The 25,085-nt window shown below is 53.0% G+C and overlaps 2 protein-coding genes across 2 annotated transcripts; both read left to right on the forward strand.

Annotated features, from left to right (window-relative positions):
• Positions 1–3,514: 3,514 nt before the first annotated feature.
• Positions 3,515–6,251, forward strand: LOC149913289 (uncharacterized). Its single transcript, XM_090130212.1, has 4 exons — positions 3,515–3,748; positions 3,939–4,065; positions 4,656–4,766; positions 4,873–6,251. Exons 1-4 carry the CDS (start codon positions 3,725–3,727, stop codon positions 5,895–5,897), a joined length of 1,287 nt encoding a protein of 428 aa, XP_089986338.1. The 5' UTR covers positions 3,515–3,724; the 3' UTR covers positions 5,898–6,251.
• A 9,322-nt stretch (positions 6,252–15,573) lies between these two features.
• On the forward strand, positions 15,574–16,723 carry LOC149913290 (olfactory receptor 14J1-like). Its single transcript, XM_090130225.1, has one exon. The coding sequence runs from the start codon at positions 15,706–15,708 to the stop codon at positions 16,690–16,692; it is 987 nt and encodes a 328-aa protein (XP_089986351.1). The 5' UTR covers positions 15,574–15,705; the 3' UTR covers positions 16,693–16,723.
• Positions 16,724–25,085: the final 8,362 nt, after the last annotated feature.

Below are 25,085 nucleotides of genomic sequence, written 5' to 3' on the forward strand. Positions count from 1 at the left end.
GTGTGGAGGAGTATCTGGGTCTCCCTCATCCTTGGGCTCTCCTCAAGGTCTCTCTGCTGGGGTTTTTCCCATCAGAAATGAGGTGCCAGCCTGGATAGAAACTTCCTGCCCCAGAGACACTTGCAGGGCCACTTTATCACATGAGCTGGGCAACGTTTAATGAGGATGGAGCTCTGGATGCAGCTCCTCCTGCAGTGCAGGCATTTCTATGGTCTCTGCCCTGAGTGGATCCCCTGGCAAAAGCTCTTCCCACACATGGGGCATTTGTAGCACCTCTGCCACGAGTGCCATCTCCTGTGAGTGAGGAGCTCTGCGCTCTGCACAAAGCCCTTCTCACACTGGAGGCATTTCTAAGGCTTCCAGCCACGTGAACTCACTGGTGCAGGCACGGATTGGACTTCACCCAAGTGCAGACACTCCGGTACCGCAGCAGGTTCAAGCTGTGGCCAAAGCTCTTCTTGCAGGCTGCACACCTGTAGGGTTCCTCGTGTGGTTCCACTGGTGTGTGTTGAGCTCCCAGCTCTGCACGGAGATCTTCCTGCACTCAAGGCGCTCACAGGGATTCTACCCTATTTGGTTCCCTGGGCTCTACTGAGGGTTGAGCTCCAGATGAAGCTCTTCCCACACACCCTGCAGACAGGATTCCTTTCTTCCTGGTGACATATCGGCCCAGCTGAGGTTTCCTTTGGGTCCTCACCTGCTGCCCCACAGCAGAGCAGTTTCTGCAGGGGAGGTAAGAGCTGACCCTCCTTGCACACAGCCGTGGCCAAAAGGTGCCACCCTGCAGAAGGTTTCCAGTGGCTGTGCCACATCCCACTCTGGATTCTCCTTTGTTTGGCTGCTCAGCACAGCAACTGCAGCTGAAGGAGAGCAATACGCAGAGAAGGAAAAGGAGGATTTAATTTGGCTGCAGAGCTCTTCCTTTACCCAAAGGATTTTGTATGTTTCATCACTACACAAAGCTGCAGGTGGTGACCAGCCTGTGGCTCTGGCCGAAGCTCTTCCAAATGTTTGGGGCTCTGCAGATTCTTTGTGTTGTGTGGCTGTGCTGGTAGGCAACGAGGCTGGAACTGCTTCTGAAGGTTCCCAGAGTCTTGAGATGCTTCTACAGCCTGTTTGTGCTGTGGATGTGCTGATGGGTGTTGAGACTACATCTGTGTTTACAGCCCTTTTCACACTCAGAGCACTTGTAGGGTCTCTCTCCTGTGTGGAAGCGCAGGTGGTAGATGTGGTGGGAATGGGTTTTTATGGTTTTTATGGTCTTCCCACACTCAGAGCATTGTAGGGTCTCTCTCCTGTGTGTATGTGTTGGTGGGAGGTGAGGTGGGATCTCCTTTTGAAGCTCTTCCCACACTCAGAGCACTTGCATGGACTCATTGCTGAGCGCAGGCACTGGTGGTTAATGATGCTGGAATCTTTTTCAAAGCTATTTCCACACTCTGTGCATGGATTCTGCTTTTTCTTCTGGCTCACATCCTTGCTCCTGGGTTCTTCAGGCTCCTTTTGACCCATGCTGAAGTCCAGTGGGGTGCCTCCTGTCTTTCCCAGACACGTTCCCAGTGGCTTTTTGGTGTGCTCACCCTGTCCTTTCTCCAGGCCTCCTTGGACATCCCTTCTGATTTCTTCCATGGAAACGTGACCCCTCTGCCCTTCAGCCACACCACTTTCCTGCTGGTCCTCCAGGATATCTGTAATCCCACTTCCTGCTGGATGAAAGAGGAAATCCAGAAGTAGCACACAGTGCCCAAATAAAACACAGACAGAGATGGCTCTTACAGCCCCAACCTCTTCCTTCCCTCCACCACCTCACCTGGGCTGAGGTCTCCTGGCCCTTGTACAGCAGAGAGCTTAACCATGCTCATGCCTTGCAGAGAAGAGCGAATCGAGAAAGCAGGATAGAAAGCTGTTAGCAACAGAAGTCACTCGCTCAGTGAGGAGAAACGTGCCATGAGTGCCATGGGCAGCGCTCAGCGAGGAAGTGAGCCAGCTGCAGGGAGATGCTGGCCTCCAGGGCAGTGCAGCCGGAGATTGGCTCCTCTGGGACCTGCTCACGGGTGAGAGGAGTTAAAGGAGCGCCAGGACAGCAACGTGGGGATGTGCGACCGCAAGGATGTGCGAACGGCCCCAGCAAAGGAAGCAGAGACCTAGCAGAAAGCGGCGCTTCATTGGCGTGACAAAACACAGCCCCCGTCCCTCCCTCCCCCGCCCGTCTGCAGACGTGCCCTGAGAACGAGCTGTGAACCTGCCCAAGGCCTGGCAGCCGGCTCGGGGCGTGCTCGCTGTGGGAATCGCTGCCTGGAGCTGAGGCTGTGCCGAAGCGGCCAGAGCCTGGCTGGAAGCCATCCGGGCAGCACCGCGGCGGCAGGAGCTGCAGCAAGGCCGTCGTGCGGCCAGCTCCGGGCTGCGGGCACTCGGCATCCCCTGCTCTCCCAGGAGCGACTCCCAGGAGCCCGGTTGCCTGCGCCAGAGGTGGGAGCAGCCTGCTCCGCACCCGAGGTAGGTGCCCTCGGTGGCTCGTGCAGAGGAGCGCACGCTTCCTGCCCCCTGCCAGCAGCGGCGGGAGGGCAGCGGGGAGCGGCACCGGCGGGGCGGAACCGGCACTGCCGTAGCCCAGGCGGGAGCCCGGTCCCGGCTCCAGCTCCTGCCCAGCACGGCAGGTTTGCTGGGCCAGACGGGCTGCAACGAGGGGAGCAGCGGTTGCCAGGCGTGTTGCAGCCCGGCTTGGGCTCCGAGGGGCACAGGAAGGGGTTGGAGCTGGGATAGCGAGGAAGTGAGCAGAGGCGCTCAGCGTGCTCTGCTGCCCGCTTGGCTCTGTGTAACACAGCGCAGCTGGGAGTGCGTTTCTCCCTCTGGGCCACGGCAGACACGAGGTGACCTCGCTCCGCAGCTCTGCACGCATGGATTGATGGAAGCTTTCAACTCCCCGATGCCTCCTTTTGAGTGCGTGAATGTGAAGCCTCCAAGGGGGGAATTTCCACTCCACTCCCCTTCCCCGGCAGCCCGCAGTTTCCCTTCGGGGACCCAGCAGGCAACATCTGCACGTCAGCAAAGCGCAGCCCAGGCTGCGTTGTGCAAAGGGCGCCCGCTGCTGAGAACGGGCCCTGGAAGGGAGCGCAGGGTGCGTGCTGAGCTGAGTGGGGAGCAGCGCCGCCTGGTGGGGGAGGAGGGAAATGCAGCCGCCGAGGCATTCCTGGTGCAGTGGGGGAGCGGGGCTCGTTCAGCTTGGAGAAGAGAAGGCTCCGGGGAGGCGTCATTGTGGCCTTTCAGGACTTGTAGGAGATGCATAAAGTGGAGGAGGAACGACAGCTTACGTGGGTGGATGGTGACAGAACAAGGGGGAATGGTTTTAAATTGAGACAGAGGAGATTTAGTTTAGACATTCTGGATGAAGTTTTGCACTCGGGGGGTGGTGAAGCGCGAGAACAGGCTGCCCAGAGATGTCGTGGGTGCCCCATCGCTGGATGCATTCGAGGCCAGGCTGAATGTGGCTCAGGGCAGCCTGGCGTGGTGGATGGCAACTCTGCACATAGCAGGGGATTGAAACTACGTGGTCATTGTGGTCCCCCAGGCAGGCAGTGTCCTGCAGCTGGGCTGTGGAGGGCTGGGCTGGGACAGGGACTGCTGCGTTCCCTCACAGCTCCCCTGCCATTTCTCTTGTCCCTGCAGGCTCCAGTTGGACTTCTGCCTTCCGGCCGTGATCATCTCACCTGCAGGAGAGCAGCAGATGGCCACAGCACATCCGTGTCAGGTAGGGGCTGGGGGCAGCAGGCAGGAGAGGCGGAGGGGCGAGGGATGCGAATGCCGGGGGAGAGGGAGGTGCCCTCAGGCAGCAGGTGTGTGCTGGGGCCAGAGAAGCGGCTGGGACGGGAGTTTGTGTCCTGTGCGAGCTGCTTCCCTGGGCCTTGGCTGTTCCCAGCAAGGAGCCTCTTTGCTTGCAGGAGCCCGTGAGCTTTGCGCAGGTGGCCGTGTATTTCAGCAGGGAGGAGTGGGCGCTGCTGGACCCTGCGCAGCGAGCGCTCTACCGGGACGTGATGCTGGAGACGTACCAGTGCGTGGCCTCGCTGGGTGAGGGCTTTGCTGCCTTTCCTCCTCGTTAGGGCACCTTTGGCTGTGCAGAATGAGCCTCTGCAGGCCGGGCCTGGAATAATAGCCGTGCAGTTACATATTGATAACTGCAGCAGCAACAAAGGAAATACTGAGAAGCATGAGTTTCAGGAGGGCTCAGTACGCACTGCACTCTGATAAAAGCCCCGGTGTCAGTGCTGGCAAGCAGGCATCAGCCAGGAGGGAGAAAACCAGACCTTCTGTTGTTACGTTGCATAGTTCCAGCAGCTCCAGCTAACAGATGGCTCCCTGGTTGCTCCTTTACAATTTAAGATTTTTCCATTTAATTTCCATAAACATTTTGATGCTTCGGTCATTGATAAATTGCTAGAAAATAAATAAGCTGTTCCCAAGTTAATTTTAATGAAAATATCCCTTCAGTTTTCAGAGCTGTAAAAGCATTCTTTGCTCCAAAGGAAGCTGTGGGCCCGGTGTCATTCAGGCCCAAAGTGTGGTTTCTCCCTGGGGAGGGACACAGAGTGGAGCTGTTGAACAGGCACTGTGCCCCAATGATGGAAATGCTCTCATCTCCCCTGTTTCTCTCGTTGAAGCTCCACTTGCAGCCCCCAGACCCGTGGTGATCTCCCTGCTTGAAGGAGGGGAAGAGCCCTGGATCCCAGATGTGTGCAGCCCTGAGGCTGAGCCAGGAGACCTCAGCCCAGGTGAGGTGGTGGAGGGAAGGAGGAGGTTTGGGGCTAGAAAAGCCATCTGTGATGGGGGAATATTTGGGGCACCGTGTGCTATTTCTGGATCTCCTCTTTCATCCAGCAGGAACTCGGATTACAGATATACTGGAGGACCAGCAGGAAAGTGGTGTGGCCAAAAGAAAGAGGGGTCACGTTTCCATGCAAGAAATCAGAAGGGATGTCCAAGGAGGCCTGGAGAAGGGTCAGGACACCAAAAAGGGTGAGCACACCAAAAAGCCACTCGGAAAGTGTCTGGGAAAGACAGGAGGCACCCCATTGCACTTCAGCATGGGTCAAAAGCAGTGTGATAAACCCAGGAGCAAGGATGTGAGCCAGAAGAAAAAGCAGAATCCATGCACTGAGCGTGGGAAAAGCTTTAAAATAGATTCCAGCATCATTGACCAGCAGTGCGTGCATGCAACAGAGAGCCCATACAAGTGCTCTGACTGTGGGAAGTGCTTCAAATGGAGATCCAACCTGACCAGCCATCAGCGCATCCACACAGCGGACAGACCATACAAGTGCTCAGAGTGTGAGAAGAGCTTCAAAAGGAGTTACGAATTGAAGAGGCATGAGAGCATCCACAGAGAGAAGAGACCTTACAAATGTCCTGAGTGTGGGAAGAGCTTCAAAAGGAGCTCCCACCTCACCAATCACCACCGCATGCACACAGGAGAAAAACCCTACAGCTGCTCTGGGTGTGGGAAGAGCTTCAAAACAAGTTACTACCTCACCTGCCACCAACGCATCCACACAGGAGAGAGACCATTCTGGTGCCACCATTGTGCAAAGAGCTTCAAAAGCAGCTCTGAATTGAAGGACCACCAGCGCATCCACACAGAGGAGAAACCCTACAGGTGCTCTGAGTGTGGGAAGAGCTTCACAAGGAGTTCCCACCTCACCTTCCACCAGCGCATCCACACAGGGGAGAGACCCTTTCAGTGCTCTGAGTGTGGGAAGAGCTTCAAAAGCAGCTATGAACTGAAGCAGCACCAGCGCATGCACACAGGAGAGAGACCCTACAAATGCCCTGAGTGTGAGAAGAGCTTTAAACACAGATCTAATCTCAACACCCACAAGCACATCCACAGCACACACGGGCTTTAGAAGCATCCCAAGACTCTGGGAACCTTCAAAAGCAGCTCCAGTCTCGTTACCTACCAGCACAGCCACACAGGATACAGAGCCTGCAATGCCCCAGATGTGGGCAGAGCTTCAGCCAGAGCCCCAGCCTGGTCACCACCTGTGGCTTTGTGTGGTGATGACTTAAGCCAGGAGCTTCAGATGGCCTTTCCCTGCTGCCCAAAGCAGCTCTCTCACCATGCCCGCTTTCCTCTTCTGCTCCTCCTGCCAGCAGCTTTTTGATGCCGTTTCCTAAGGAGGGAACCATCCTGTAGGGATGTTCTGTGTATCTGTGTGCTTGTGTTGCTCTCAGTGATTTGTGAGTGCACTGATGAACCTGAGAGAAGGGTCAGGAGAGCAGTAACGTGGCTCTTGGAGGTTTTCTGAGAATCACCTGTAGTGGAATGGGAAGGGGTAAATGAAGTAGCTGAGTTGTTCTGGAGCTTTCTTCACTGTAGTCTTGTGTTTTGTTCTTAAAATCTATGTCAGCACATGGAATGAGGAGAGGAAATGGTGCAAGCAGGGTTTGGTTTTGGTGCCTCCTCCAGCCCAGTGCTTGCTTTGGGGAAGGCATTTCTCTCACACAACCCCATCGTCCTTCCTCACCCAATGTGCTGCACATTGGTTCTGCTGCTCTTCTCAAATGGTTTAATCAGGAGCTCAGAGCAGCTGTGTGACACCAAGCCTTGTTTGTCTGCAATAAAACTCCAAAAAGCTGAGCTTGTTCTTCCTCAGTGCACCATCCCAAGTTTCAGGAGGTGGTGGAGCACAAAGCAGTGCAAACCCACGCGGTGCACAAGCTGCTCATCCCCACAGCACAGATATCAGAGTGCTCTGCAGTGCGTGCCTGCCTTGCCAGTGATCCCTTTTGAGCTTGAAGGTTTTTGCTTTGACCTTGGGAAGGTGTGTCTGAGATCTCCTGCAGCAGGGCCTTCACGTTTGCTGTGCTCAGCTGAAGCTGCTGTGCTTGGAATGCAGCTTGCAGGAAGAGGAGGTTGATTCTGGTGAGCCAGTGAAGCAGTTTTTTCACTCTTTTTCCCTGTAAAAATCATTTTAACAGCCAATTTCCCTCCATGATTTGTCACACATCATGTTTAGTTGCATTAAGTTTTGGAGAACTCAGTTTTTTTCATCTACCTCTGAACTTCCCTGCTTTCCCTCTGGTCTGGGGAAAGTCCTTGTGATGCTCTACTCCAAAGTCCCCGGGGTCAGCCTCGGGTCTCTCCTGAGGCTCTTTGCCCCAAACTGCAAGTGGGACCTTTCTCTCCAGCAGCAGTGTAGAGGATGTTCTTTACACCCTGTCCCATCCATACTGGCCCTAGGGCCACAGCACGGGCTATCTCCTGTTTAATCCGTTTAAAAACCTGCTGCCGTTCAGGACGCGACACAAAATTGTTCTTCTTTCACATCACCTGATAGAGGGGGCTAACTATGAGGCTGTATTTTGGGATGTGCATCTTCCAAAAGCCCACTGCACCCAGAAAGGACTGTGTCTCTTTTTTGCTAGCGGGTGGAGACATAGCGGTGATTTTGTCGATCGCATTTCCTCGGATGTGACGGCGCCCATCTTGCCATTTTACTCCTAGGAACTGAATCTCCTGGGCAGGTCACTTCACTTTGTTCCGCATAATAGCAAAACCAGCAGGCAGAAGAATTTGAATTATTTGCTCTCCTTTCTTAAAGACATCCTCTGCTGTATCGCCCCACACAGCAATGTCATCAATGTACTGAAGGTGCTCAGGAGCACCGCCCTGTTCCAATGCAGTTTGGATCAACCCATGGCAAATGGTCAAGCTGTGTTTCCACCCCTGGGGAAAACAGTTCCATGCGTACTGCACACCCCTCCAAGTAAAAGCAAACTGTGGCCTGCATCCTGTGGCCAGCGGAATGGAGTAGAATGCATTGGCAGTGTCAACGGTGGCAAACCATTCGGCTGCTTTTGACTCCAGTTCATACTGGAGTTCTAACACCTCTGGCACAGCAGTGGGGGTGTGACTTCATTCAGGCCATAGCAGTCTACTGTCAGCCTCCATTCTCCACTGGCTTTACGCACTGGCCATATGGGGCTGTTAAAAGGCGGGTGAGTTTTGCTGACCACTCCCTGACTCTTTAGCTGATCAATCAGCTTATGAATGGGGAGCAAGGCATCCCTGTCGGTGCGGTACTGCCGTCTGTCTACTGTTCCTGTAGCAATGGGTACCTGCTGCTCTTTTACCTGTAGTAACCCCACTACAGATGGGTCTTCTGACAGGCCAGAATCACAGAGTCACAGAAACACCAAGTTGGAAAAGACCTACAAGATCATCCAGTCCAACCATCCCCCTATCGCCAGCAGTTCTCACTAAGCCATGTCCCTCAACACAAAATCCAAATGTTCTTGACCTTTCCTGTGAGAACAGACATCATCTCCCTGAAGAAGAGATTAACCACATTCCACAAACGTTTGAAGTTTGGAGTTCTCAGGCTTTCTTCCCCCTGGTCTTTCCACTTTGATAACTTCAGCCCCTAGATCTGCTAAATTCATTGTGGCGAAGGGCCCTGCAAGACAAGACAAGACAGACAGCTGCTTAATGTTGTCTGTATCTCCAGCAGCTATTCCAAAAGCCCATCGGAATCCCTTGGGATTCTTGAAATGCCCCCTTCTAAGATAATCCATACCAAGTATGCACGGAGCCTCCTGTCCAGTTACTATAGGATGCTTCTGCCAGGTTTTTCCAGTCAGGCTTATTTCCACCTCCAGCACAGACAATTCCTGAGAGCCCCCAGTCACTCTGGAAATATAAATCAGTTCTGTCCCTTTGTAACTTGAGGGCATCAGAGTGCACAGGGCATTGATGTCCACCAGTGCTCTATATTCCTGTGGTTCTGATGTGCCAGGCCATCGAATCCACACACTCCAATACACTCTATTATCCCTTTCCTCCCCCTGGCTGAAGGCAGGGCCCCTCTATTTGTCCCCTGCAGTAACGGGAGCAACTTCAGTGGTCGTTGATCTGCTTTGTAATTTTCTCACCCGTGCTCGTAGTGCAGGAGTGGGTTCATCATGCCCCTTCTTCATATCCTCTCTGTGCTGATGTAAGGAGCTCCACAGGGCAGCACGAGACATAAATTTACTGTGGCCCTTTGCTCGAGTAGCGGGGCGTCTGCCTTTGATAGCTGAGACTTTAATCAGTTCAACCAGCTCCTTCAGCAGATTCTTTTGATTGCCTGGTCTTCATCGGGTGTTCCTGATACTGCCACCACAATTGATCTCGAGGGACAGTTCCTGCCACATGTTGTTCTGGCTCTTCTCCACTCTATCGAGTCTTTCTGCCATTTGGCAGATGGCTGATAAGGAAGCGTGGGATGGTAGTAATCTCTGTTCCAATCTTTGAAGTGCAAGAATCAGTTCAAAAATTGGGGGTCTTCTGCCTAGGTCTTCATATCTATCGTTTCGAACAGTGAACTGGTGTACCTTTCTGGTGCTGTTCTCGTGAGCTTCCGCCATATTTCGGGTGCACTCGCTGTTCTCTCGAGATCATGGTCCTAGTGTGGATCACTAGAAACAAACTCAGGATCATGCAGCATTTCAACTACGGCTGTTTCTCGCAAATGCTGGATGTGTTTCTCAGCAGTATTCCAGCTTTAAATCCCAGGCTCCAGCTCGGTTTTGAAGGGAAATCTTCCCTTCACAGCTAATAACATTCGTTCCCAAAGGGTGGCGACTCTACTTCCACTAATCCCTCTGTCAATAGCTGAGTCTCGGGCAATGTTTCCTAGCTGGCAGGCTTCACAACTATTTAGGAACACGCTACCAGCCCTGTTGTCCCAGCACCGAAGCAACCAGGTGACAACAGGCTCACTCGGGTGTCGCGTAAACTCCTTCTTTATGCCTTGGATTTCAGTCACTTTCAGGGATCAACAAATAGTGGTAACAGTGATTCCCTCCTCATCGCTCTCCTCTCCATGTCTCTTACTTTTCTCGGTTGCCTTTCTCGGTGGTGGTGGTTTTGAGGAGGGCCCCTTGCCTGGATCTTCCTCTATTTCCTCCACTTCTTCTTTCCGTTCTAGATGTGAGGACACGCGTTTCCATTTGGTTCAGATCTCGGTTTGGAAACTCTCTCTCCACGATCCCATGACACCGGGGGTCCCCATGCTTCTAATCTCTGTCCTAAACCTCTGCCACTTCACATTTCGGGGAAAGCTTCCTCCACATAATGTAAATTACTATTGCAGAGAATACATGCAGAGAGACTGATGGCACAGTACCTAAGCTGGCAGCCTGAACATGCATAACGAACTGGGAAGAGCACCTAGAAACCAGTCCAAACATCATATTGTCTGTTAGATTAGCCAGGATGTGTAGGAACCAGGCAGGTATCTCCATCAGAGCCCTTAACTGACTATACATATGTGCAACTCCAAAAAAGAATATGAGGAGCTTAAAAAGGAGCCAGTATGTTCCAAGTAACATAAGGGTCCTTAGTTCTCTATATACTGCTCTTAAGATGAAGTAAAAAACCACAGTTGCCCGCATTCTCCACCAGTAGTTGTCACGGGGTTGTCCTTGGGTATAAGTCCATGACAGGGGGAGCTGAGACGGCTGAGCCAGGCCAGAGGCAGACAGACAGACATTCCAAGTCCTGTATGGAGCTCCACCCCATCTCCTCCTCCTGCCAGGTCCTCCAGGGATGCCCCCCCCTTCCCTTCCCATCAGGATACTCAGAAAGTCCACAGAAGGCAGTAAACAGAACCAGAACATAACTCGTTAACTCCCACTGGTCCACACGATGTTCTGATGTGGAATACTGACAACAAACAATCACGAAACCACAACAGTTGTCACCGTTGGAGATAGCAGGAAAAAAGCTCTGAGCTGTCCATAGGATCCCATAGGGGACTCCTCAGAGAAGGTCGTGTTGCCAATACCCCATCCAAAATCTTCCTGTGTCCCTCTAGGGGTAACTGCACATATGGCTTCCCTAAAGTGCCTGTAGACCAGTGCGCACAGCGTGGGAAATGAACAGGATGGGCTGGAGATCTGTGTGCAGTCGCAGGGCCGTGATCTCACTGCAGTCACGGAGATGTGGTGGGGCAGCTCAAAATGCAGGGCTGTGTCCTTTTCAGGAAGGACAGGCTGGGGAAGCGAGGTGGAGGAGCTGCACTTTATGTGGGAGAGCCACTAGAATGGATTGAGGTGCACCCGTGGGAGGGTGAAGAGCGTGTGGAGTGCTTGTGGGTGGGAATTAAGAGCAGGGCTGGTATGGATGACACTGTTGTGGGCTGTACTGCAGTCACCAGATCAGGGGGATGAGGTCAGGGAAGTCGCCTTCTGCACGCAGCTGCAAGGAGCCTTGCCATCCCATGCACTGGTTCTCATGGGGGACCTGAATCACCCAGATATCTGCAGGGTGAGCAACATGGCTGGGCACACACAGTCCAGGTGGTTCCTGCCATGCGCTGAGGACAATTTGGTCACGCAGGTGTTGGAGGAGCCAACAAGGGGTGGGGTGATTTTGGACCTTGTTCTTTCCAGCAGGGATGGGCTTGTTAGGGATGAGAAGTTTGGGGGCAGCTTCAGATGCAGCAATGGTGAGATGGTGGAGTTCAAGACCTGGGGTGGAAGAAGTAAGGCAAAAAGTGGGATTGCTGCCCTGGACTGTCAGAGAGCCAACTTCAACAATTTCTGGGATCTACTTGGAGGTATCTCATGGTCTCGAGTGCTTGAAGGTCAGGGAGCCCATGAGAGCTGGGCAACATTTAAACAGCACTTCTTCCAAGCTCAGGATCAGTGCATCCCTAAGAGTAGGAATTGGGGGAATGGATGCAGGAGGCCTGCGTGGATGAGCAAGGAGCTCATGGATAAGATGAAAGGGAAGGAGAAGGTGTGGGAAAAGTGGAAAAAAGGGCCTGTCCTCTTGGGAGGAGTACAGGTGTGTTGTCAGAGCCTGCAGAGAAGCAATGGGGAAGGCTGAAGCTCACGTTGAGCTGAAGCTAATGAAGGAGAGAAAGGATAATAAGCAGGGTGATCTTGCTACACATTTTCATTTCTCTTTCCTTTTCCTCCTTTCCTCTGAAAGCTGTAAGTAATTCAAGCCTTCTGTGATTTTCCTATAAAGCATACAGCTTAGACAAATACAATTGTGAGCGTATCAACACGTAAAGGATTACCATTTTGTAGAAATGTCCTGAAGGACTACAAGAGGAACATGGCTGGAAAAGGACTTAGAATTGATTGTTTCAGCGCAAGCTGACAGGTCAGCCCTCACCTATAATAGTTTTGCTGTGGTGCCAGAGACACCCAGCAGGACGCTGTGATCTGTGCTGCTGTGTCACAAGGAACAGCTAGTGAGATTGCAGAGCCACCAAAGTAAGGCCGTGCCAGGGTGAGTGGCAGTGCAGGAGTCGAGGTGAGTGTCTGCAGCCTGCAGGGAAAAGGAGGCAAGTGTAGGACTGCACAGAACAGCCCATGGTGGAGATGGCCAACAGCACTGGCAAGGCTGGAGGGACCTGGCAGAAAACCAAGGTCTTTGTCCTCTTGGCTGTGGCAGTTGTGACTGCAGCTGAGGCTCAGGAGGGCACACGTTGTCCTCATCCACTGGGGCTCCTTGCCTCCTTGCAGACCTGTAGGGAGGCCAGTAGGTGTCATACCGTTGTCCCTCACAGAACACTCCACGCACACATGGGACAGGCGTACTCTTCTTGGACAGGTATGCCCTGCTTTGGGTAAGGAACTGGCTGCCCATGTCCAGTGGGCAGTGTTCATGGAGCTAGGTCCAGCTGGCGGCCCGTCACAAGTGGTGCCCAAGGGGTCGGTCCTGGGCACCATCTTGTTCAGTATCTTTACTGATGGCCTTGATGAAGGCATTGAGTGTGCCCTCGGTAAGTCTGCGGATGACAGCAAGTTGGGAGGTGGTGTGGATCTGCCTGAGGGTAGGGAGGCCCTTCAGAGGGATCTGGAGAAGCTGGATCGCTGGGCTCAGGGGAATGGGATGAGGTTCACTACAGCTATAGGCTTGGGGCTGATGGCTGGGTGACTGTGAAGAGGAAAAGGACCTGGGGGTGCTGGTTGATGCTCGGCTGAACGTGAGCCAGCAGTGCGCCCAGGTGGCCAAGAGGGCCAATGACATCCTGGCCTGCATTGGAAATAGCGTGGCCAGCAGGAGCAGGAGGTGATCGTCCCCTGTACTCAGCTCAGGTGAGGCCGCAGCTCGAGTGCTGTGTTCAGTTCTGGGCCCCTCACTACAGGAAAGACTTTGAGGCCCTGCAGCGTGTCCAGAGAAGGGCAACAGAACTGGTGAGGGGTCTGGAGCACAAGTGCTGTGAGGAGCGGCTGAGGGAGCTGGGATTGTTTAGGATGGGGACGTAGAGAAGACGGGGCTCAGAGGAGACCTTACTGCGCTCTCAAACGTCCAGAAGGGAGGTTGAGATGAGGAGTTTGGCCTCTTGTTCTCTCAGAGGGAGGTCAGACAGTGGAATGGCTGCCCAGGGAGGGGGGGACTTGCCGTCCCCGCAGTGCTCAAGAGGCGCCTGGCCGAGGAGCTGAGATGTGGCTTAGAGGCTTGCATAGCAATGGCAATGGGAGGATGGTTGGCCTGGATGGTCTTGCAGGTCGTTTCCAACCTGGAGATTAAATGCTTCTGTGATTCACATCCCACTGACTGTCAGAGAGCCTTGGGCCATCAGTGAGGGACGGACCACCCTTCCCAAAGCCTGCAGCGATGGCCCTACCCTTCTGTGCATCAGACAAACCAAGGGCTTTCTCAACCTGAAAGCACCTGCACAGGGCCTTTGCCTGCCTGGAATCACAGCCTCCAATCTGCTCTAACACAGCTGTGGGGAGGCTTTGTTGGTTATGGCCCCACAGGGACCAATTACTACTTCAATATTCTCCAACATTTCTGGACAGCGTTTTGACTGCACCTCCATCATTTGGTTACAGCAGGCTTCTCTCAGTGCCAGAAGTCCACCGACACCACACACGCTGTGGGGCTCATTACAGTGCACAAAGACCTAACGAGCCATTTCCCTCAAGTCTTCAAGACTTCAGCTGCTCATTAGGGAGGTCTCAGTGTTGCAGACAAAGCTTTCAAGGAGCCCTGTCCAAAAAAGGAGTTGTCATATTTAAGGCCTTTTTATTACAGCAGACACAGAGATGTCACTGAGTGCGGCACAACCCCTGTGACACAGATGGCAGCTCCAACAGGGAGAGGGAGGTACAGCCTGCATGGGGACAGCATTGTGGGGATCCAAGAGGGAAATGCAGTCAGTGAGAGCTGATAAGCGGATAGAGACTGCACCAGGCAAAGATGGGAATTAATGCAGACGGAGGAGAAAGAGGCCTGTGGAAGAGGAGGGATGCTTGTGGCCACATGTGTGGTCAGTGCTGGTCTGGCTGGGGGTGTGGGAGGAAGGGAGGGAGCTGACTGCCCTCCAGGACCCAGGGCTACAACCTCAGGACAAGATGCTCCAACTGATTCAGCTGAATGCCATCCCTATGGGATGTAAAGGGCTGTCCAGCAGAGCCAGGTAGCTGCAGGGAGATGTGTGGGGGGAAGGAGCCCCCCAGCAGCACAGGGGCCTTCTGCTGCTAAGGGTGCTGCGTGGGGCTGGGGGCTCACAGCTGCACTGCACGCTCAGGACCCAGCAAGAAAGAGAACCAAACATGGGAATTCCTGCCCCGTGTTCATTTTCCTACCCTTAGGATGGGGACTGGAGAAATGGGAGAGGAGCTGCCTATGTTGACACATCACTGAGACTGCTGTACTGTAGCTCAGGAGGTGAGCAGGTTTGTGAGCAGCATCCTCATGTTCCATCAGCCTCTCCTCACTCGGTGGACAGAATGAACATCAGCTCTGTCGATCCCATTCAGGCTTTCTGATATGTCTGTTTATACCTGCAAAGACAGGCGTGCACACAGTACTGCCCTGCAAACAGGCAGTTTCCTGGCAGGCAAAGATGGGTGCACTGACCTTGGGGCGGTGAGTGTGCGTGCAGCAAGGAAAAGAAGGAAAAGACACGAGACAGGGAAACAGCAGGCAGGGAAGACGATCTCCAGGCAGCTGGGCTGTGATCAGGGAGTGAGAGGAAAGGAAAAACAGAAATGTTGTCCAGGGGGACGACTCAAGAGACAACCACATAGGATTCCCCTCCAAGCTGCCTCCTTCTTCTGAGCAAGCCCCCTGCATCCTCTCCCACCCAGAAATACCTCTGCCTTCATGGCAGTGGTGCCCAAGCACGAACCCCCTCCTCTGCAGCCAGAGCAGAGCAGGGCTGCATCTCTCCAGGCGTGAGCTCAGCTCCTTCTGCAGCACACGGGGGCTGAGAGCAGCTGCTCGGGGCTGTGGACAGCAAAGGCTGTGAGGCTGGGAAAGAGCTGACATTCTTTTAAGGAGATGCCATTGTTAGGGCACTTGGCTCTCTCTCTAAGACAGATGTCTTTCCAAGCCGTGAGCTGCCCTGCAGGATGCAAATCTTTCCCTGAAAGCCTTACCTGGAAGCCCAGGGAGATGAAGTGGGGAGATGCAAAGAGAGATGTCACATTCCAAAAGGAAAACCAAGCACTCCTGCCTCTTAGCAGTGTACCCACCTGGGTGGGTGAGGATTGCTTTCTCAAGAGCCCACGGGCAGAGGCCTCTCCTCATCCTTACGTATTCAAACTCATGAAAATAATCTCAAATCATGGATCTGAACGATCGTTTCCTTCAGAGAAAGAAAACGTATTGGATTATACGGCAGGAGGAAGGTCACCAAGGAATGGTCCAGGTTGTTGCCAAGAGAAGTCCCACCTAACTTGCCTTTTGTTTCTCCTCTGATGATTACCCATGTCCAGGAGCCACAGATGCCCAACAGCAGCTCCATCAGCGAGTTCCTCCTGCTGGCGCTGGCAGACACGCGGCAGCTGCAGCTCCTGCACTTCTGGCTCTTGCTGGGCATCTACCTGGCTGCCCTCCTGGGCAACGGCCTCATCAGCACAGCCGTAGCCTGCGACCCCCGCCTGCACACCCCCATGTACTTCTTCCTCCTCAACCTCGCCCTCCTCGACCTGGGCTGCATCTCCACCACTGTCCCCAAAGCCATGGCCAATGCCCTCTGGGACACCAGGCACATCTCCTACGCTGCATGTGCTGCCCAGGTCTTTCTGTTCTCGTTCTTGCTGTCAGCTGAATTTTACCTTCTCACCGTCATGTCCTATGACCGCTACGTTGCCATCTGCAAGCCCCTGCACTACGGGACCCTCCTGGACGGCAGAGCTTGTGCCAGCATGGCAGCAGCTGCCTGGGGCACTGGGCTTCTCAATTCTCTGCTGCACACTGCCAACACGTTTTCACTGCCTCTCTGCCGAGGCAACGCTGTGGACCAGTTCTTCTGTGAAATTCCCCACATTCTCAAGCTCTCCTGTTCCTACCCCTACCTCAGGAATCTCAGTCTTATGACATTCAGCGTATTTCTGTTCTTTGGCTGTTTCGTTTTCATTCTGCTTTCCTACGTGCAGATCCTCAGGGCTGTGCTGAGGATGCCCTCTGTGCAGGGACGGCACAAAGCCTTTTCCACCTGCCTCCCTCACCTGGCCGTGGTCTCCCTGTGTGTCAGCACTGGCTTCTTCACCTACCTGAAGCCCCAGTCCATCTCCTCCCCAGCCCTGGATGTGGCGGTGGCAATTCTGTACTCGGTGGTGCCTCCAGCAGTGAACCCCCTCATCTACAGCGTGAGGAACCAGGCACTGAAGGACGCCATTCGGAAACTGTTGTTGCGGATGTTTTCCAGTTATCGTAACGATTCCATCTCTCTGCCCAGGTGACTTCTAATGTGTCCCATTCTAAGCTTGGGCTTTGTTGTTTGCCATCAGTACGTTCTTTTCTTTAAAACATGTTTAAAATTTTCCAACCACTTGTGCTGCTTCTGTTCCCCTCCAATGCTTTCCATTTCTCTCTTCTTTTCCCTCCTTGATTCTATGGAACTTGAGATTCCGGCGTATGCCTCCTCGTGTCTGAGATGAAGTAGCAGCAAAGAAAAGGGCAGTGAGTGAAACCTGTGTTTGACACAGCGAGAAGATATCTTCTGTTGCTCAGAGGTTCTCCACTGCGGAAAGTGGATTCAGCTGGGGGTCCTGATGGATGAAGAGCTGGCCATGAGCCAGCACTGCGCTCTCGTAGCCTGGATGGCCATCGGTGTCCAGGGCTGCTCCAACACAGGGGTGTCCAGCAATGAGAGGGAGGTGATTGCACCCCTCCACTCTGCCTTTGCCAGGCTCCATCTGGAGCACTGTGTCCAGGCCTGGAGTCCCTGCACAAGGGAGACACGGAGCTGTTGGCGTGGGTACAGAGGTGCACCACAAATCTAAGCAGAGGGCTGTTTAAGGATTGTGGAAGCTCGAATTGTTTAGCTTGGAGAAGGAATGCTCCGGAGAGAGCTCACAGTGATCTGCAATATTGGAAAGGAGCTTGCAGGCAGGAGAGGGACTTCTTGTGCTGGAAGACGGTGATACGATGAGGGCAGATGGATTTAAACTGCAAGAGGGGAAGTTTGTGTTGGATGCTATGAAGAGATCCTTCCCTCGGGGTGGTGGGGCACAGGATCAGTCTGTCCAGAGAATTTGTGGATGCCTCATCTCTGGAGGCATTCAAGGCCGGGCAGCCTGGTCTTGTGGTTGGCAACCCTGCACACAGCAGGAGGGTTGGAACTACATCATCCTTCTGATCTTTCCAACCAAAGCCATTCTATGCTTCTATGATTCAGCGGACAGAACTTGGACGTAATTAAATTTACTTTTACAGAGCTGTGCCTTTTGATTCCCTTTGCTGTCAACTAGCCACATCCATCTGTGTCCTCACCTAGTTTTTCTCCATGGAGGGAACCCTAACCCTAACCCTAACCCTAACCCTAACCCTAACCCTAACCCTAACCCTAACCCTAACCCTAACCCTAACCCTAACCCTAACCCTAACCCTAACCCTAACCCTAACCCTAGTGTAACTCTAACCCATATATTAAACCTTTAATCTAAGCCTAACCCCAACCCTAACTCCTAACCCATAACACAAACTCCTAATCTTAAAGTCTAACCTCAACCCGTTCTTGTCCTAAATTTCAACCTAAACTCAAACTCTTCCCCCTAAATACCAACTCTTATCACATCCCTCGCCCTAACAATAACTCAAGTGCTGGCACTTCACCTAACACTAAATCTAATCATCAGTGCTAGCACCAGCCCAAACTCTCATCTTAAACCTAACTCAAACACTGAACCCTATCCCTGATCCTCTGGTTGGCCGCTGGTAATCAAGTGGGCTAAATCAGGCTGCTGCCCTTCCAAGTCAGTTCCAAGACGGATGGAATTCTCAGCATGAGTACAACACAACATGCCTTACAAACAAACGTTTCATAAGAGCTGCTCATCAAGGCCCTGTCATACAGAAGACGTCTCACCATGAGCTGTGGAGAATTCAGGAAGATCCTAACAAGCACTGGAAGATCCAGGAAGGCTTCTGAAGTGCGACTGGTCCAGGAAGCAGCAGCTGGAAGCACATAAGTCTGGGCGAGAGGATTGGGGATATCTGTGAGAAGTGATGTCTGAAGGCCTTGGGAAGTCACTCCAACCACATGTGAGCCCAGAAATTGAGAGAAATATGCATCTAGATGTGAATAAGGAGGAAGAGGAACGAAGGAAGGAAGGAAGGAAGGACCCTCCTGTGCAACCAGGGGAAAATGACAAGTTTCCATCTGATGTGCATGGGTCTGCATGTGGGATGTGGGATATTCACTGCAGGCAGTGGTTGTGCTCAGCCATGCCCCATCAGCTGGCTGACCTTGTTCTTCTCCTCTCTTTTTCCTCCCACCCTTCAGTGCCCTTCCAGAAGCATTCATGACTGAGGAGGAAGCCTAATTCTCCTGCAGTGTTGGCTCATTGCTGCAGTGGAAGAGGGAAGAGTTTGTGAGACAAGGGGAGTACTGGGCCAGTGCTTGGCCCTGCTGCTGGATGAAGCACAACTGAATCAACCCCTGATTCAAGGTGTCAGGAAAAGGCCAAAACACGCGTAGGAAAAAATCTCTGTGTAATAAATGTGTGATAAATAACTCTTCTGAGTTTTGAGGACTTTCCATAAATTCTCATGATTTATTTTCCATAAGCCGTGGAGATGTAGCAGCAAGACAATGACTTTTATGTTTTATCTCAACACGGATTCATACAACCATTAAAAAAAAAAAAAATCATTTGTAAGTGACCTTCAGAGATCATTTAGTCCAACTGCCTGAGCATTTCAGGACTAACCAGAGGTGAAAGCACGTCATGTAGGGCTTTATCCAAATGTCCCTTGAGCACCAGAGCTCATGGGGCAAGAACCTTTAAAGGAAGCCCTTCCCAGGGTCTGTTTTGAATGTAGTAAGTTGGAAGATGAAAGAGAAGCAGAGGGTTTCTGTGTCCTGACTCGAGAAAGCGACTGATGTAGGGGCTGCACAGGTAGAGAATGAGGAGGATGACAAACTGGCTGAATGGCTGGGCCAGTCAGAGTGGTGGTCAGTGGCACAAGGTTTTGCTGGAGGCAATAATGGGTCTGATCCTATTTGATGTTTTCATTCATAGTCTGAACTGTGAGGCACTGGAGTTGAGGATGCTGAGTGGAAGAACCACGCCAAGAAGTAGGAAAACAGGCCATTAACAGGAAGCCTGACTCCAACACTTCAAGGACCCACTTGGAGGTATTCCTCAGCTCTGAGCATTGGAAGATTAGGGGGACCAAGGCAGATGGTTAACACTGAAGCATCACTTCCTCTACACTCGAGATCAGTGCTTCCCTCCGAGTTAAAAGTCAGACAAAGCTGAACAGAGACCGGCATGGATGAGCAAGGAGCTCATGGATAATCTCAAAGGCAGGAAGAAAGTCTGTGAAATGTGAAAAAGAGGCATGGGCACTTGGGGAGAATAATGGAACGCTGTCAGGGCCTGCAGGGATGCAATGAGGAAAGCTTGCAATTAAATCTGGTAAAGGAGATCAGGGGAAAATGGAAAGGCTTTTCAAGTATCTTAATAGCAAAAGGAAGGCTAGGAAGAATGTGGGTCTGCTGCTGAATGAGGTTGGTGCCCTGGTAATGGAGAGCATGGAGAAGGCAGAGTTACTGAGCACCTTCCTTGCTTCTGTCTTTGCTGATAAGATTGCTCCTCAGAAATCGCAGACCCTGGAGATAAGAGAGTGACTGGAGAAAGGAAGACTTCCCCTTGGTTGAGGAGGAGCTGGTCAGATTGCCTATGGAAAATCAATGCACACAAATCAACGGGCATCAACAGGATTCACTCAAGTGCAGCTTGGGGAGCTGGCAGAAGCGATTGTCAAACCACTCTTTCTGTCATCTTTGAAGTGTCTTGGAGAATGGCAGAGGTGCTTGAAGACGGGAGGATAGCCAATGTCACACCAGTCTTCAAAACAGGCAGGAAGGACAAATCTGTGAAACTTCAGGCCAGTCAGCCTCACCTCTGTCCCTGGAAGGGTGATGGAGCAACTTGAGCTGGATGCCATCTCCAAGCAATTGGAAGAAAAGAAGGTCATCAGGAACAGTCAGAACGTATTTAACAAGGGGAAATCATGCTTGGCCAACCTGGTGGCCTTCTATGATGTTGTCACTGGCTGGGTGGATGGGGGAGAGCAGTGGATGTAGCCTACCTTGATTTCAGCAAGGCGTTTGACACTGTCTCCCACGACATCCTTATAACAAAGCTGAGGAAGTGTGGACAGATGAGTGGACAGTGAGGTGGGTTGAGAACTGGCTGACTGGCAGAGCACAGAGGGTCGTCGTTGGTGGTGCAGAGTCTGGTTGGAGACCTGTAACCAGCGGTGTTCCCCGCGGGGGTGGGAATTCCGTGAATTTTGGGGCACCCCCTGAATGCGGTGCGGAGCTGCGCTGAGCTGCGGTGGCGGGAGGGGGCGGGGCTTCGCAGGGGGCGGGGCTTCGGGGGGGGCGTGGCCTCCGGCCGGGCGAGGGCGAGGCCTGGGGGCGGGGCTACGCGAAGTGGGAGGAGCCAGGCTTAGGTGGGGTGGGGATATGGGCGTGGCCTTGTTCGGTGGGCGGGGCTACGGGTGGTGGGCGGGGCGAAGCATCTCCGTCCCATTCCCCCTATAGAACGGCCCGCCCCATTGCCGCGGACCTCCCCCGGTTTTGGGGTGGGGTGTGGTGGTGGGGGGGGGTCCTTTGGGGGGGAGGGGTCTGCTGTGTGCAGCGTAGCAGCAGCTATGGGGCTGGAGGTGGGGGCAGGGGACCCCATAACCTCATCCCCATAACCCTGTAACCTCAGCTCCAACCCTGACCCTAACCTTGACCTTATAAACCAGACCTCATAACCCCAACCCTGATCTCAATCCCGTAACTCCAACCCTATAACCCCACTCCCATAACCCCAACCCTAACTGTGAAACCAACCCCATAACCCCAATCCCATAACCCCGTATCCCCAATCCAATATCACTACCTTTGACACCGACCCCATAACCCCCTAATCCCAGTCCCACAACCCCAACCCCAACCCTAACTGTGAAACCAACCCCATAACTCCAATCCCATAACCCCATATCCCCAATCCATTATCACTACCTTTGACACCGACCCCATAACCCCCTAACCCCAGTCCCACAACCCCAACCCTAACTGTGAACCCAACCCCATAACCCCACAATCCCCCTCACAGTGGGTACGAAGGGGTTAAAGGGTTCTTCCCCTCCCCTCTCCCCCACACCCCACCCCCAACCTTCACCCCACACACCTGAACCGGGCAGGAAGGTGTTAAACCCTCCCCTCCCCTTAATGGGCCATCGGGACCTTAATGGGCCGCTCTATGGGGTGGGGGCGGTGCGGAGCCCCACACCCATCCGTGGAGACCCCATAGACACAGAAATGGGGCGGCCACCCCAAAACCATGGGTTGGGGACCACGAAGACAATGGGTTGGAGACCCCATAGACACAGAAATGGGACAGACACCCCAAAACCATGGGTTGGGGACCCCATAGACACAGAAATGGGGCAGACACCCCAAAACCATGGGTTGGGGACCACGAAGACAATGGGTTGGAGACCCCATAGACACAGAAATGGGGCGGACACCCCAAAACCATGGGTTGGGGACCCCATAGACACAGAAATGGGGCGGACACCCCAAAACCATGGGGACCACGAAGACAATGGGTTGGAGACCCCATAGACACAGAAATGGGGCAGACACCCCAAAACCATGGGGACTATGAAGACAATGGGATGGAGATCCCATAGACACAGAAATGGGGCAGACACCCCAAAACCATGGGTTGGGGACCACAAAGACACAGAAATGGGGCGGACACCCCAAAACCATGGGTTGGGGACCACGAAGACAATGGGTTGGGGACCCCATAGACACAGAAATGGGGCGGCCACCCCAAAACCATGGGTTGGGGACCCCATAGACACAGAAATGGGGCGGGCACCCCAAAACCATGGGTTGGGGACCCCATAGACACAGAAATGGGGCGGGCACCCCAAAACCATGGGTTGGGGACCACAAAGACACAGAAATGGGGCAAACACCCCAAAACCATGGGTTGGAGACCCCATAGACACAGAAATGGGGCGGGCACCCCAGAACCATGGGGACCACAAAGACACAGAAATGGGGCGGACACCCCAAAACCATGGGTTGGGGACCCCATAGACACAGAAATGGGGCGGATACCCCAAAACCATGGGGACCACGAAGACAATGGGTTGGAGACCCCATAGACAATGGGATGGAGACCCCATAGACACACAAATGGGGCGGATACCCCGAAACCATGGGGACCACAAAGACAATGGGTTGGGGACCCCATAGACACAGAAATGGGGCGGACACCCCAAAACCATGGGTTGGGGACCCCATAGACACAGCAACACATCGGTGCCCCCAAAGACAAAGACTGGGGACCCCGTAAGGGCAGCGTTGGGTTGGAGACCCCAAAGAACGGCCCAAATCGTCCCCCCCCCTAAAAAAACCCCCACCCCTGTTGGAAATACCCCAAATAACTTCTGTCAGGACGGTATCTCTGAGAAAAGCAGGTTTTATTCGCGATTGCAATGGTGGGCATCCCATAAACAGGAGAGCATCTATGGGCACAACATGACAGCCTTTGTCCCCTGCCTCCCCTCCCCCCCCCCGCCGTTTCCCCACCTCGGCTTCACAACCTTATCAGCAGGTTTACATTTGTTAATCACTCGTTAATTTATTCGTTGTCGGCCTCCAGCACGTCTCGCCGCTCTCCTTGTTCGTATCGATGGGGTGATTTTCTCCGGAGCCCTCGTTAAACAAAGGGCAGGGGGGGCTCTTCCTCAGCACCTCCTTCAGGCAATTCCCTGGGGCGTGCGAGGCATCGTGCTTTTAATTTGTGCGGGATGCCACCTCTATTTTCCACGCTGCGTAAGTCGTGCCCAGCTTATATATAAAGCTTTTCACTGTTTAACTTCTCTGATTCTCTCTTTCTCAGGTCCCGCCCTTCCAGCATCAAAGGCTTTCTGGTTTGGGGAGATGTTTATGACATCTGGCTCGCCTTGGAATGAAGGGCCAGGGATTTTTCGGGTGGCTGGACGAGGGGAGCTTCAGGCTCTGTGTTTGTAATTCACTGCATCTGCCTGATCTCTATGGATGTATGCGTGGATACACAGAGCACTTCCCTAAATACTGGGCTTTTGTTCTTGGGGGACATTTCTCTAGGGGATTGGCGGTGAAAACTTACCAGAAAACCCCAATAAAGTCAAAGGGCTCCTGAAAAAAACCCGATTAGTTCTAATAAAGGACCCGAATTTTAGCAGAGGCCGTGAAATTAACAAAATCCTTCTGTTGTTCTCATGTGGAAAATTCGATTCCCGCAACCCCAAACCCACAAATCAACCCCAAATCCCCCAAAACTGCTGGAAACTGAATGAAACACCCCAAACCACAACAGACCCCCCTCCCAAAGACCCCGAAAACTCAGCAAAAGACCCCAAACCCCACCAGATCACCCCCAAAATCCAACAGATTGCCCCCAAAACACCCCAAACCCCAAAAGACCCCCCTCCCAAAGACCCCAAAAACTCAGCAAAAGACCCCAAACCCCACCAGATCACCCCCAAAATCCAACAAATTGCCCCCAAAACACCCCAAACCCCAACAGACCCCCCTCCCAAAGACCCCAAAAACTCAACAAAAGACCCCAAACCCCACCAGATCACCCCCAAAATCCAACAAATTGCCCCCAAAACACCCCACACCCCAACAGACCCCCCTCCCAAAGACCCCAAAAGCTCAACAAAAGACCCCAAACCCCACCAGATCACCCCCAAAATCCAACAGATTGCCCCCAAAACACCCCAAACCCCAACAGACCCCCACCAAAGACCCTGAAAACTCAACAAAAGACCCCAAACCCCACCAGATCACCCCCAAAATCCAACGAATTGCCCCCAAAACACCCCAAACCCCAACAGACCCCCCTCCCAAAGACCCCAAAAACTCAACAAAATACCCTAAGCCCCACCAGATCACCCCCAAAATCCAACGAATTGCCCCCAAAACACCCCAAACCCCAACAGACCCCCCTCCCAAAGACCCCAAAAACTCAACAAAAGACCCCAAACCCCACCAGATCACCCCCAAAATCCAACGAATTGCCCCCAAAACACCCCAAACCCCAACAGACCCCCACCAAAGACCTCAAAAACTCAGCAAAAGACCCCAAACCCCACCAGATCACCCCCAAAATCCAACAGATTGCCCCCAAAACACCCCACACCCCAACAGACCCCCCTCCCAAAGACCCCAAAAGCTCAACAAAAGACCCCAAACCCCACCAGATCACCCCCAAAATCCAATGAATTGCCCCCAAAACCCAACAAAACACCCAAAAAATCCATCAAAACAGCCCCAAAATCCATCAAATCCCCAAATCCCATCAATACGCCCCAAAACCCGCCAAAAAAATAACAAAAAACCACATCAAGAGCCCAATAAATCACCCCAAAACTCCACAACCCCCCCTTAAAAAAGAAAAATAAAAAGGGGGAAATGCCCCAAATCCGCCAACTTGGGTTTGGATTTTTTGGGAAGTTTCCTTCCTCGCCATCACCGGACCCAAAATTCCCCACTTTGGCCCCAAAATGCACCAAATGTGGGGGCTGGGAGCAACGATGGCTGAAAGGAACAGAAAGGAGCCCA

Source organism: Phasianus colchicus, chromosome 39 (genome assembly GCF_987193195.1).
Source record: "Phasianus colchicus chromosome 39, bPhaCol1.hap1.1, whole genome shotgun sequence".
Lineage (NCBI taxonomy): Eukaryota > Metazoa > Chordata > Aves > Galliformes > Phasianidae > Phasianus > Phasianus colchicus.

Excerpts from the sequence above, each read along its gene's own strand:
- LOC149913290 (XM_090130225.1), top strand. The coding sequence starts at position 15,706 with ATGATTACCCATGTCCAGGAGCCACAGATGCCCAACAGCAGCTCCATC.
- LOC149913289 (XM_090130212.1), top strand. The coding sequence starts at position 3,725 with ATGGCCACAGCACATCCGTGTCAG. Across the intron at positions 4,066-4,655 it reads CCAGTGCGTGGCCTCGCTGG|CTCCACTTGCAGCCCCCAGA; the intron begins GTGAGGGCTTTG and ends CTCTCGTTGAAG. Across the intron at positions 4,767-4,872 it reads GCCAGGAGACCTCAGCCCAG|CAGGAACTCGGATTACAGAT; the intron begins GTGAGGTGGTGG and ends TCTTTCATCCAG.